The sequence below is a fragment of the Dipodomys ordii genome, unplaced genomic scaffold, assembly GCF_000151885.1.
Source record: "Dipodomys ordii isolate 6190 unplaced genomic scaffold, Dord_2.0 Scaffold134, whole genome shotgun sequence".
Lineage (NCBI taxonomy): Eukaryota > Metazoa > Chordata > Mammalia > Rodentia > Heteromyidae > Dipodomys > Dipodomys ordii.
Window position 1 is genome coordinate 4,780,034 of NW_012267350.1, and position 14,315 is coordinate 4,794,348.

Genomic DNA, 14,315 nt, shown 5'->3' on the forward strand with positions numbered 1-14,315 from the left:
GAGAGAGAGAGAGAGAGAGAGAGAGGGAGGGAGGGAGGGAAGGAAAGAGAGAGAGAACGCAAATCAAATTGTAAGTTGAGGTTGTGCATAAACCTCAAAGTATATGGGTTACCTTTGTCAGCCTTTTGTATGTCTTTGCAATACAGACCTATAAGATGTTTTACTTGGGATTTCTCTTTTGGTCCTGAATAGCTAATAGATATACCCAAATTAAAGAATTGAAGATATAATTTGATTTTTATTCAAGTTTCTAAATTTTTCTTTATTTTTTTCTGAGTATTCCCTTTTTCCTTAGCTCTCTTTCATTTTGTTGTTACAAAAATAATGAGGAGAGAAGCAATGGTTTCTTCCTTACCTTTGTTCAAGCAGGAAAAAATAAAGAATTGACTTGATTGACTGGGAACAAATTCTCATACAGGTCTCAGAAAGTTTCTAAAATGATGTCATGAGTTGAAGCATACTACACAAGTGTGTGTGTGTGTGTGTGTGTGTGTGTGTGTGTGTGTGTGTGTGTGTGTGTGTGTGTGTAGAGTATCCCACGGGTTGATGTGTGGACAGAAACCAATGACATTAAGCATTTCCTGAACTTGTTTTGCTATTATCTGGATAAATAACCACAAGTAAGATATCTGGATAGAGAATGAAAACATTTGTGGAAGTCCTGCCTCACTTTGTTATATTACCAAAGAGGGAAAAAGTCTTTGAATGGTTTTGAGTGATCATTGTGAGAAAGTCTTCTTTCTGTAATCTTCTGAAAGGTACATTATCATTCTCTTCTTTTCCTCCCAGGTTAGCTTTGTTTGGTTGTTTGGAGAGAGATGTTAAGCTCTTGTGTAGTTGATCTCTTATGATGGTATTCATATAATCTTGAAGAAATGCTTGAATCTATGTTAGATTAAATTAATTTACTTGTTCTCTGGTGGACTAGAAAGAAAAATTTGTAAGAAATAATAATGCAAGTGTTATAGTGTGATTTTTTTCTTATGTGCTGATGAACCTGTATGTTGAGGTGTACTGATGTACCTGTAAAAAAAACAACAAAAGTATTCTTTTAAAAAATTATCTTTAAGTAGTTGTACACAGGGTTTTTAACTCAGTATGTGAGTACAATGAATGCATCTTGATCAATGTCACCCTTTTTCATCATTCTTCCTCATCTCTCCCAAGTTCACCCATCCTCTCCTGAGTCTGCCTCGTTCTATTTTCACATATGTACACTTACTATTATGACTGTATTCTCCCACCCTTCCTCTCTCCATTTGTTTGCCCCTCTCCCTCAATTTCACTTCCCATTAACAACTTATGTTACAGCTTCCTGGTATTCATTTTGTTAAACTGTAAATTAGTTGTTCAAAGGAGTTATACCATTGGAATCCTCCTAATGAAAGCATTCTTTTGTCTCTTCTCACTCCCTCTAGGATGTGACAAATGCACACACATACACACACAGACACACCCACACACATTTTTGTTTTTAAAGATTGAAACCATACTTCAAATAAATTAATATAGTATATTTCTACTGCATACAAATCTTTGAGTCATATTGAGTTTCAGCATTTATTTGGTAACTATTAATCTCAAGAAACTCAGTGTGTGTGTTTGTGTGGGCCTACCTGGGCCTACGTGGTGGTATTTTAAAAGTCATCTCAGCTTTCTCAACTATGTGATGACTATTGACAATCACCAATGTAGATTGAGGAGATGAGTAAGAAAATAGCTGGACCAGTAACTCTTACTAGAAATTATTTCCTTACATGTGGAAATTTACAACAATTCTGATTTGAAGGTTGGGGAGGATGGAGGGTTTCTATGTGATCTCAGATGAGACTAGAGAGGCTTTGTAAAATGTCTGTTCATGTATTTTCCCAAGATTTTATTGGAGTGTGTTCTTTTCCTCATTTAGGAATTAATTACATATTTTGGTTCTTGAGTAGAGGTGTATTGAAAGTACTTTCTCTGGGATATTAACCAAAGATACGATACCAAGTTTTTATTTTTAAAGCATACCTTTAAGTATGAATGGGAGAAACAAGTTTTTGCTAGTCACAGTAAAAGGTGGTAGTAGCTGAAATTAAGGTGTCATACAAAGGGAGTAGTGGATAAGTTGGAGAGAGATCTGAGGTAAACTCAGTAAGACTTGTTAGTAAAATTAGGTGAGTGATATAGATGATATGAGGGAGGTATCTACAATGTTTCTAGTTCAAAAGAACAAATCTCCATACATGATCAGCTACTATGGATCTCCCTTATTTTGTGTAAGATGTTGATGACCTGTATAGATTAGTACAGTGATTATTTGACTTGAACATCATACTTGGTAGGATTTTTTTTAATGATCTTGAGTGACAGATGTGATTATCTGTCATCTGTTTTTCCAGTGGTGAATTTAATGGTGAACTGCTTCATTAATTACAGAAAAGTATGTCCAAATTTACACTGTATATCGTGAATTTTATTTTGAAAACTATATCCTATTAAGACTAAAGTAGAATGGAGTGATGGTTATATAGTATGATTAGTAGATAATGAAACTGTAAGATGTTAGAAGGAAAGAGGGCTGAGTCTGTGGCTTAGTGGTAGAGTGCTTGCCTAACATTCATGAAGCCCTGGGTTATGTTCCTTTGTACCACATAAACAGAAAAAGCCAGAAGTGGCACTGTGTCTCAAGTGGTAGAATGCTAGCCTTGAGCAAAAGAAGCTCAGGGATAGTGCCCAAGTCCCAAGTTCAAGCCCCAGGACTGGCAAAAAAGGAATAGCTGGAAAGAGAAACTTAGAAAAAAAATCAATGAGTTAAAATTGACTTTTTGTTTTTTAGGGGTCCCTTCAGTGTTGTACGACGATGTATCAACAGAGAAACTGGGCAACAATTTGCTGTAAAAATTGTTGATGTAGCCAAGTTCACATCAAGTCCAGGGTTAAGTACAGAAGGTAAGAGATGGATTTCAAGTAAGTTATTTGATGTCTGGCTTTATTCCACCTCCAAAATCCATTTATCAACCTTATCTCATCTGGGGGTGGTGGGAAACTAAGGGTATGGTATAGTGGGAAGTGGGTGGAGACAGTTTAAACTCCATTCTAGCTTCTCAGAATTCTAAATGATAACATGTGGAAGATGTAAAAACTTACAGAGTTATAAAGTCATCAGAGATTATTACGAACCTGTATTTTTTTAACTTGGAATTGAGTGAAACCAGTACATAGGGCTTTTAAGGTCTTATTTGTAATTGGAAGGATGATAACTGCAGATTCAGAAAATGCTAATAAGACCCCTTCAAGTACATCATTTATACCTTTAGTAATCTTATGGTCCAGTAGAACTAAAAGCTTCATATATGATTCATATTTGTCTTAAGTTACATGTAGTATGTGTAAAATTTGAAAGAATATACTATTAGATCTTCTAAGACTTAAAATTTAAAGACAGTGTGGATAATCATATTTATAAGTATTTATAAGACATAAGAATTTTAAAGTTATTTATTTTATAGTTTTACAGTTTTATTTAACTGGTTTATACTTCAGATAGCATGATTATTCCATTAACATTAATTTATATATTAATTGATATTAGTTATAATGTATTAATATCTTAACTATCTATCTCTTAATTAGCCTATCTTTTCACTTTACATTTTACCACAGTCTAATAAAAGATGAGTCCTCCTTTAGTCTTTTCCTTTTAATTCCCAAGAACAATGCAGTGAAGAATTTAGATAGGAAAATATAAGGCAGATCTACTTATATTTTATCCAGTTATCTTACTTTGGAAAGTATCAGCACACATCTGTGAGTTAAACAAAGTTTGTCTATTCCTATAGACCTTTTTTACAGGATCATTGTTTTTCAATATTTTTCAAGTCCTTTGAATTTCCTTTGAATTATTTTCCACATAATGTTTATAGAAAATTCTTAGAAGTTGCCTACTCACAATGAATCACTATTTTGTTTTTAGTGCTTTAATCTTTAAAAATCTGTGGGAAAATTTAGAGATTTTTGTATTTATGATTTCGTTTTCTAGAATAGGCTCTTGATAAATACTGCTTTTGATTGTAAAAAAATTATACATTTATCAAAATTTAAAATTTATTTTAAGCAGGTTTTACAACTAAATTGATAATTTAAACATTTTGGGGTTCTTTTTTTATAGTGTTAATGATCAAATCCTGGGCCTTGGGCATGCTGAGGCAAGCACTGTTTGCTTAAACTTTAACTGCCTTTGAGTTTAGCATTCTGTATTTGATTTTTCTAACTTAAGTTGTCTAATAAAGAAAACCTTCCTGAGTACTGAGTTAATTTTCTATAATCCTAACTTATTAAACAAATATATGTTTTGAAACTTTTATTTCTTTTCAATGTTCTTACACTAATCTAGATTCTAGTTCAAACTCACAAGTGTTAAATCTTTATTCAAGTATCTATATTAAATTGGAATAATTTAAGCCAAATTCCCTCCAGCATTATTGTAAATAATTAAATATTCATATACTACTTAACCTAAATTTATTAATACCAGAAGTTTAATCTCGTATAGTTGTACATAATTCTGTACCTCTCTAGGCTAAATACAGTTTTTAGTGAGACAGTTGCTTTATTTGGCTGAGAAAAATCATTTACATATTCTTTAATAAGATTTCCAGAATATGAGACTAAACTCTCTTATGTATTGTCACTTAGATAGTCAAACTCCAAACTCAAAAAAGGGCAAAGGACTTGGTATATAATCCATATACCTGGGCTTAAGTCCTCTCTTTACTTAACATAGTATACAGAAACCTATCACTGAAGTTGCAGCTAATTCCTTCATTACTTGAATAGTATTCGTGTCTGCAAATCTTGTCCTGAAGTCAAAGCCAGACCATACTGTTGATCCTTTTACTTTCAAGCTTTTTTGAACTCTTTATAACCATCTTATACATGGTAGAATCATGCCTTCTGATATTAAACAATATCCGGTTGGATTATTCAGATTACTCGTGGCTTTCTCTGGTCTTCATTATAGTTTAATGGTTTTCAAAAGAAAATATACAATTGGCTTTTTAAATTATGGTGCTATGCTTCTCTATCTTCTTCAGTAAGATAACTTATAAGTTAACCAAGAAACGGTCAGAATTTTATCTCCATCACTTCTACTTGGTTTTTGTTCACTTTTTTTGCAGTGAAATTTACCATAATCTGTATTATTCAGGTTCAGACTAGCTTATTTTATTCTAATTTTTACACATTTTATTATAACATATATGTGATATATAGCCAATTATTACATAAAACCCCTTTTGATGTTGCCCATCTTCTTACACCCCATCCAAGTTCTTTCAGCCCTTTTCTTGTTACTACAGGTGAAACATCTTAACTCCTTTGCTCTTCTAGTCCATTTACAAATTTTAGGTTAAAAATTACCTTATTATAGCAAAATATAGAAAAGATATATAAGAAGAAACATTTGAAATAATAAATTTAACACAATAAAAAGGAATCCAACCACTGCCAGCGGCTCATGCCTGTAATCCTGGATATTCAGGAAGCTGAGGTCTGAGGATCAAGGTTCAAAGCCAGCCTGGGCAGACAAATCCGCAAGACTCTTATCACTAGTTAACTAGCCAAAAAGCTAAAAGTGGAGGTATGGCTTATACCCAGCATGGTGGTGCATACTTATAATCCCAGTACTCAGGAGGTTGAAGCAGGAGAATTGTAAGTTCAGTGCCACTCTGGCTATGTAGTGAGAACCTGCCTCAAAATTTTTTAATTTATTTTTTATTGCCTTATATCAGTTATATAGGGGATGGGTTCACTTTTTGAAAATGAGTAGTGACTGATCAATGAAAAAAGAGAACTACAATAAACTCAGAAAGTAAAGATGGGATATTATTAACATTAAAATAAAATAAAGTAAAATAATATAAGACTGAAAAATTATTTTTTGGGGGGGGGTCTGGTCGTGGGGCCTGAACTCTGGGCCTGGGCACTGTCCCTCAGCTCTTCAGCTCAAGGCTAGCGCTCTACCACTTGAGCCACAGTGCCACTTCCTTTTTCTTTTTGCTTATGTGGTGCTGAGGAATGGAACCCAGGGCCTCATGCATGCAAGGCAAGCGCTCTACCACTGAGCCACCTTCCCAGCCCCAAGACTGTGAAAAATTATATGTCAGCAACTAGATTTGGCCTTAATGAAAGGAACTAATTTGAAGGGAAAAACTGCTAGCCAAGGTTTAGACTAGGTTCAGGAAGACATAGAACATCAGGAAAACAGTACAACGATGTAATTGAAAGATTTCCATAAAAAACATTAGTAATGAGTATTGAGTTTCATTTTGAAGTGACTAAATGTACAAAATTTAAATGTGGTAATGGTTGCATGGTCATGAACATAACTAAAAGCAATTAAAATGTATACTTCATAGGGAAAATGTATGTTAATTCTAGCTCAGTAAATAATTTTGAAAAAATTATATGTCAAATCAATTTAAAATACCTTACTAGTTTAAAAAAGAGCAAGCCATGAGCCAGTGACTCATGTCTGTAATCCTAGCTACTCAGGAGACTGAGATCTGAAAATCGTGTTCCAAAGCCAGCCTGGGCAGGAAAGTCTGTGAGGCTCTCATTTCCAATTAACCACCAGAAAACCAGAAGTGGCACTGTGGTTCAGGTGTTAGAGCACTAGCCTTGAGCAAAAGAAGCTCAAGGACAGCCCCCAGACCCAGAGTTCAAGCCCAAGGGCATGCAAAAAAAAGCAACAATTAAATGATATCTCAATTGACATAGAAAATGTATTTAACAAAATGCAATCCTCTCATAATAAAACCATAATAAATTATGAGTACAGGGCAACTTATTCTATCTTTTTAAATGCATCTAAGAAGCATGATTAATTTTATATCTAATGTTTTAAGTCAATGCTTTCCTTCAAAGCTTAAGAATAGGATAAGGATGTCTGTTCTCAGCACTTTTATTCAACATTGTAATGAAGACTTCAGCCAGAGAAGTTGTGTAATAATTAGAAACTTTTTAACAAATCCAGATTGGAAAGGAAGAAATGAAACTCCCTTTTTGTAGAGAACCTGGTTGTGTGTGTAGAACATCTAAAAGATCAACAAAATATTTTTAGCTGCACTAAGTAAGCTTAGCAAGTAAGCTTATTTGTAGCATGAAAGATCAATATACAAAAATTAAGTTATATTTCTATACATTAGCAATGAAAAAATCTGAAAACAAAATTAAGGAAACAATTCCATATATCATAGCATCAAATGGAATAAAATACTTAGAAATATATTTAACAAAGGAAGTATAAGACTTGAAAACTAAAACAGTGTTTTAAATTATTGAGAAATATTAAAAGTTCTAAGTAAACAGTAAGCCTTTCTGTGTTCATTGATGCTAATCATAAAATATATATGGAAAGCACACAATCTTGAATAAAGGAGGGGGAGACGAAGCTGAAAGACTTAACCTTTCCCAATTTCAAATTCTCTGACAATGCTACATTAATATGCATTGTGTAGGCATGAGGAGAGACATAGATGAGTGAAATTGAATTAAGCATCTAGTAATAAGCACTGGTAATAATAATATGCATCTAGTTATAAATTAAGCATTTAGTAATTTTAAGAGTGAATTCTTTATGCTGCCCTGGCTGGCCTTGAATTCATGGGCTTGAGCAATCTTCCCAACCTTCTGAGTCGTTGAGACTATAGACACTTGATATCATCCCCAGAAAATCTGTACATTTTAAAGTTAAATGGTTTTCAGAAGTGATGCCAAGGAAATTCATTGAAAAAAATAATAGTTTCTTCAAAACAGTGGCTCTAGAACAACTGGTAATTGACATGAAGTAGCATAAATGTGCCCTCAACCTAATACCTGATTAAAAACTTTGAAATTTACAAGAAAGCATAAGCTTAATTCTTCATGATTTTAGATTAAAGCACAGTTTTCATAGATGTGAAACATAAAACACAAGTAGCAGAGTTAAAATTAATAAATTTAATAACTTCATCAAATAAAAAACCTTTTGTACTTCAAATGATACTATCATGAAGGAATATGACAGGATACACAATTAGGGAAAATATTTACAAGTCACCTACATAATAAGATTTTAGTATACAAATATACAAATAACTTTTGTAAGTCAACAATAAACACAAAGGAAAACTTTTTAAAAATAATGGATTAGCTGGGCACCAGTGGCTCATGCCTGTAATCCTAGCTACTCAGGAGGCTGAGATCTGAGGATTGCAGTTCAAAGCCAGCCTGGGCAGGAAAGTGCCTGAGACTCTTATCTCCAATTAACCACCAGAAAACCGGAAGTGGCACTGTGGCTCAAGTGGTAGAGGGCTAGTCTTGAGCTGAAGAGCTCAGTGCCCAGACCCAGAGTTCAAGTCCCACGACTAATCAAAAAAAAAAAGAGGATTTGAATAGACATTTCTTCAATGAATATTTGTAAATGAAAGTGTGGTTCAGTGGTAGGAGCACCTGCCTAGCAAGCACCAGGACTTGCATGCTGTCTCGCCTCCTAATTAATATGTACAAGTAGTCAATAAACACATAAAAAGATATGTAGCACCATTTATCCTTTAAGAGAATGGAAATAAAAACCATAGTTTAGATTCTATTTCACACCCACTCTCACATTTATACTGCAGAAAAAAATTGTAATAAGGGTATGGAGAACTTGGAATTCTCATTTGTTAATATGGGAATTAAAATGATATAGCTGCTGTGGAAAAGTTTGACAATTATTTAAAGGTTGAATTTAAGAGTTTCTTCAGACCTAGCACTTCCATTCCTAGGTATATACCCAAAACTATTGAAACTAGACATTCACACAAAAACTGATAGATGAATATTTATAGCAACATTATTTGTAGTACTCAGAATTTTTGGAAACCAACCAAATAATCACCAGCTGGTGAGTGGATGAAAAAATTGGCTGTTAACTAGTGCAATAGAGTATTATTTAGTATGAAAGTATGTAAGCTTGGCTCGACATGTGAAAATCAAGTTGTGGTATCCATCACAGCAGCAGGCTAAAGAAGTCACTTGACCTTGTTAGTAGACGCCACGAAATTCTAACCACCCATTCATGATTTTTAAAGAAACAATTTTCAGTGAAGCAGGAATGAAGGGCAACTTTCTTAACTTGGTAATATCTAAAACAAAGAACAACAAAAAATACCCACAATCCTTATATTTAAAATCACACTTAATGATCAGAAGTTCTCCCTAAAATTGGGAATAGAGCCAGAATGTTCCTACTCATCATTCTTGTTCAATAAAGTTTGGGGAAGTCTAGCCAATGAATACCAAGCATCATAAAGAAACAAAAGCTCTTGTAGAAAATCTCCCCCCAAAATCTACAACAGAAGGAACCAAAAAGAAGAAAAACCCAAAACACCCATCCTTCTAGAACTCAGAAGTGTTAATAGCAAAGTTGCTTGCTACAAGTTTAATATGCAATGAGTAAGTGGGATTTGAAATTTAAGATACAAAACCATTGTATCAACATCATAGACTGCCCATGTAATTCTAGCTACTCAGGAGACTGAGATTTAAGAATCATATTTCAAAGCCAGCTCTTGCATAAGTCTGTGAGACTTCATCTTCTACTAACCACCAAAAAGCCAGAAGTAGAACACTCAGAAATAGATCCACTCAAATATATCCAACTGATCTTTGACAAAATAGCAAAATTGATCTTACGGAAAAAAGGTAGTTCTTTGATCAAATGATGCTGAACCATACTAACACCTGTAACCAAGTTTTTACAGCTACTCCACTCATAATGGATAAAATCTGAAAAACACTATGGTATCCTACAGTTACTGTTATACTGTGATACATCCATACCTTGGAATGGTATTCAGCAATAAAAAAAGAAAATATCGTGACCCCTCTGTACAGTATTTTCACAATAAAAAATTAAGTAAGAAAAAAGAAAATATCCATGGTTGCATGCAACACATTGGATGGATCTCAATAAATTATGCTGCATTTAAAAAACACTAAATGCCATATAAGGTTGCCTCTATGTAAGTCTCAAAGTAATAAAATTATAAAACTGAAATTAATGATTGTGAGTTGTGGGTCACTGGAAAAATTGGGGTAAGACTCATGAGACAAAGGTTGGTCTGATTACAGAAGGATAGTATTGGGGTCATTGTGGGTCATCAGGTCATCTGATCTGACCTGATCTGTGGGGCATCTCTTCTAATTTCTGTTTTAGTGTCACTTTCCTGGGTTCAATATTGTACCATGTTTATATAAGGTGCTACCATGGAGCGGAAGGACTGGGTGAAGAGTACACAAACTCTCTGTTATTTTTGCAAATGTCTATTAATGCACAATTATCTTTAAATTTTTCCTTGTGTTCTGCATGCTTTTCCACCAAAACAATAAGTAGCTCACAAATGTGAGAGAGTATAAGAAGAAACGTTGTGACTAAAGGTTTTAGATTTCATACACTCCAAATTGTTCTATACAGTAAAACCCTGATTGATGTATAACTGATAACATCATTAGACATTGTCACTTGCTTTCCTCAGGAAACATGAATATTTAACGTAGATTTAATTTACATAAGGAATTTATATTCATTTTGTAGAATAATTACTGATCTAGCTAATAAATCTGTGTCTCCTTTTTCATGCAGAAAGCATGCTAACATCTTTTACTTGCAATTGCATTTTCTTAATGTCATCATTTCTTCCACTGTTGGCTTATAATTGACATAAAGTCATCTAGCAAATCTCAAGATGTTAAGGCATACTTTTGTTTGATTTTGTCATAAAAATACCATAGACTATGATTCCTGAACAAGTTGGTAACATTATTAAGGCCTGGTCACATATTGAATATATCAAACTATAATTTATAAAGTCAATATTTAAATAAAGAGACTCATTCTTTCAAATATTAATGAATTATCCTTTACCACATCATATGCATATGATATATTAATTTTATTTTATTATTGAGTTATTAGATGGTCATATTTGAGAATTGGTAGTATTAATCATAGATCCTTCAGAATCATAAAGCCCTTAAATATGACTTGTATTTTTTAGTAAGTTTTTTATTGTGAAAATACTGTACAGAGGAGTTACAGTTACATGAACAAGGTAATGAGTACATTTCTTAATCAAGAATTGTTGCCGCCTCCTTTGTTTTTCCCCTACCATCCCTTCCCTCCCACCTTCCCAACTATGCCCCCCTAACCCCCCAAATTATTGTTGGGTTGGGTCAACCTATATCCCTATTTAAACAATTTGTTTTTTCCCTTCCCCTCCATAAATTATACCAACATCATATACAGTAAAAACAGGGGTTATACTGTGGAGAAGGGACATACAAAGCAACAAAAAAATCACATGGTACCTTATAAATGTGTTAGAAACAATAGAAAGAAAGAAAAAAACACTTGTGCCGCTATCTTGGGGTTCATTTTGCTTAACATCATCTTATCTGACCTATTCTGCTTGTCCCAGACATATACTAGTTATTGCAAATAAGGGAAACCTTGAGACCTATGTTTCTTTGGGCCTGGCTTACTTCACTCAATATAACCTTTTCCAAGTCTTTCCATTTCCTAACACATGGGGCAATGTCACTCTTTCTGATGGAGGCATAGAATTCCATTTTCTTGATCTATTCATCTAGTGAGGGGCATCTGGGTTGGTTCCATATCTTAGCTATGGTAAATAATGCTAAATGCAAATCAAAACAACATTGAGATTCCACCTCACCCTCGTTAGAATGGCTATAATCAAGAACTCTAATAGCAACACATGCTGGAGGGGATGTGGCTAGAAGGGAACCCTACTGCATTGTTGGTGGGTGTGTAAACTTGTTCAACCCCTTTGGAAAGTAGTATGGAGGTTCCTCAAAAGACTCCACATACAGCTCCCCTATGACCCAGCAATCCCACTTTTTGGCATTTACCCAAATGATCACAAACAAGACCATACTAAAGCTACCAGCACAACTATGACTTGTATTTTCAAAGTCTTATTCATTATTAGTGGTTCTGTGTAGAAACAGTTTTTGTATTAAATGGAGTATTTGAACAAAATTTCTGGAGACCAACTTCTAACTAGTCCTACAATTTTCAAAAAAAATCTACTTTTTATAGTTCTTGAATATAGTTCTTATTTATTGCATATATCACTTAGTAGATTCCTAAAGGAGATTTTCCTGTCCCCCCATTTATTTTTAAAGCAAATATTCTTTATATAGACAATCACGTAGTTTTTTATTTCATGTATCTTAGATAATGTTATGAGTATTGTTTTAGTAAACTGCCTTGATCTTGCATCTTTGCATGTTCCCCTAATGGTGTGTGTGTGTGTGTGTGTGTGTGTGTGTGTGTGTGTCTGTCTGTCTGTCTGTCTGTCTGTCTTCTGTCTGTCTGTCCGTCCGTCCGTCCCTGAGCTTCTTTTGCTTAAGGCTAGCACTCTACCACATCAGCCATAGCTCTACTTCCAGCTTTTTTTGGCAGTTAATTGGAGAAAAAAGCCTTACTAATTTTTCTGCCTGGGCTGGCTTCCAGCCTCAATCCTTAGATCTCAGCCTCCTGAGTAGCTAGACAAGCATAAGCTCAGCCACATCTTTTTAAAAAAATTATTAACTTTGTAGTATTGTGGTAAGCATTTCTGGATAACTAAACTAAGATGCAAATTTTATAAGTGTGAGGTTTATAATTATCTTATCGATCAATTCCTGTGGTTCATTGAAAAATTACTAATGTATTGCTAACGATGAGGAAGTTTTTGTAAACTATTTTTGAAATGAGCTATGAGGGTAAAGAAAACTAATTTCTTTCTTTTTGCCGTATAAAACAATGTAGACAAAGCTTAGTCCATATTACTTGCTTCTGAAAGTATAAGTTATTTGTTAAGAAAAATGACGCATATTTACCCCTCCAATGTAATTTTAGGTGTAAACATAGATTGCTATTACATTAAATATATTGGCATAATCCTTAATATCATCCCATAATCCCTAATACATTTCTCTTAATCTGAATTATCTTATTATGTCTTAGATACATTAATAAAGTAGCTAACATATTTAGATAACTGTCATCCTCAAAATTATTTGGCTTGCATATTCAATTTCATCATTTCATCATAATATCATGTTTAGGAATTATAATAACATGAAAAAAATGTAAAATGAAGAGTGCTCATTTTTTATTCTGAAATAAAATAGTTTTTTAAGGTTTGCTCCTGTTCATTATATGTGGGGTATGTTTCTTTTCTTAATAGCTATTTTCTGTGAACTGTTTTCTTTCAATCTTTAATTCATTAGTTTTTACATTATGAGATTTCAGAACTTCCTCAGAAAGCTACAGAGAGAAAATTGCTAATGCTAGAGATTCTTTTTTCTGGTTTGATAGATTCATAAACTCTGATGCACTATGGAAAACTCTGTCTATACAATAGGTACATGAATTTGGCAGTATATTTGGTTTAAATCTAAAGAAGTAAATTGGGGGAATTTCTTAGATATCTTGGATATCTGTGCTGCTATGAATACTTGAAGAAATACTTATATAGCATATATAGCTATATGAATAATAAGGAAATAGGTTTTTCAATAATATAAGAATTTGCATTATATAATTAATATGTCAAATGAAAAAACAAATTCTGGCTGGGCACATTCTGGTAATCCTAGCTACTCAGGAGGCTGAGATCTGAGGATCAAGGCTCAAAGGAAGCCCACTGTTATCTCCAATTAATCACCAAAAAGCCAGAGAAGTAGAGTTCTGTCTTAAGTGGTAGAACACCAGCTTTGTACAAAAAAATCTAAGGGATAGTCCTCAGGCCCTGAGATCAAGCCCTGTGTGTGTGTGGGGGGGGAGTGCATGCGAAGTATACACACACACACACACACACACACACACACACAAATAAATTCTAACAATAAGAAGAGAGGTTTTTTTTTTCCAAAGGATTGATTGGAGAGGTAGGAACTATTGCAATAAGGAGGTGGGATACACTTGAGTAGAGAAAACACTGTGACTGTAAAAATCTTTGAGTACCATAAAAGTTAGGCAAAAAGAAAAGTTTTCTTGTATGGGAGAAATAAGCTATGTTAAAAAGAACCTGTGTATGTATGAGTCAAGCGGAAAAGGTCAGATAATGTGATGTTAAGAAAATGAACCCTTAGATATGTATTTTAATGCTTTTTTATTTCATGTATTTGTTTCTAACGCATTCATAAGATTATCTCTTTGTTGCTTTGTATGTCCCTCCCCCACAGTATAACCCCTGCTTTCACTATATTTGATGTCAGTATAAATTGTGGAGGAGATG

The 14,315-nt window shown here is 33.7% G+C and overlaps 1 protein-coding gene across 4 annotated transcripts in view; it reads left to right on the plus strand.

Annotated features, from left to right (window-relative positions):
• Positions 1-14,315, plus strand: part of Cask (calcium/calmodulin-dependent serine protein kinase (MAGUK family)) — a 343,930-nt gene that overhangs the window by 90,062 nt on the left and 239,553 nt on the right. For all 4 annotated transcript variants that reach the window (XM_013030852.1, XM_013030854.1, XM_013030855.1 and 1 more), the window contains exon 2: positions 2,819-2,931. In XM_013030852.1, coding sequence (XP_012886306.1) covers positions 2,819-2,931 — 113 coding nt within the window. The remainder of the gene's footprint in view (positions 1-2,818; positions 2,932-14,315) is intronic.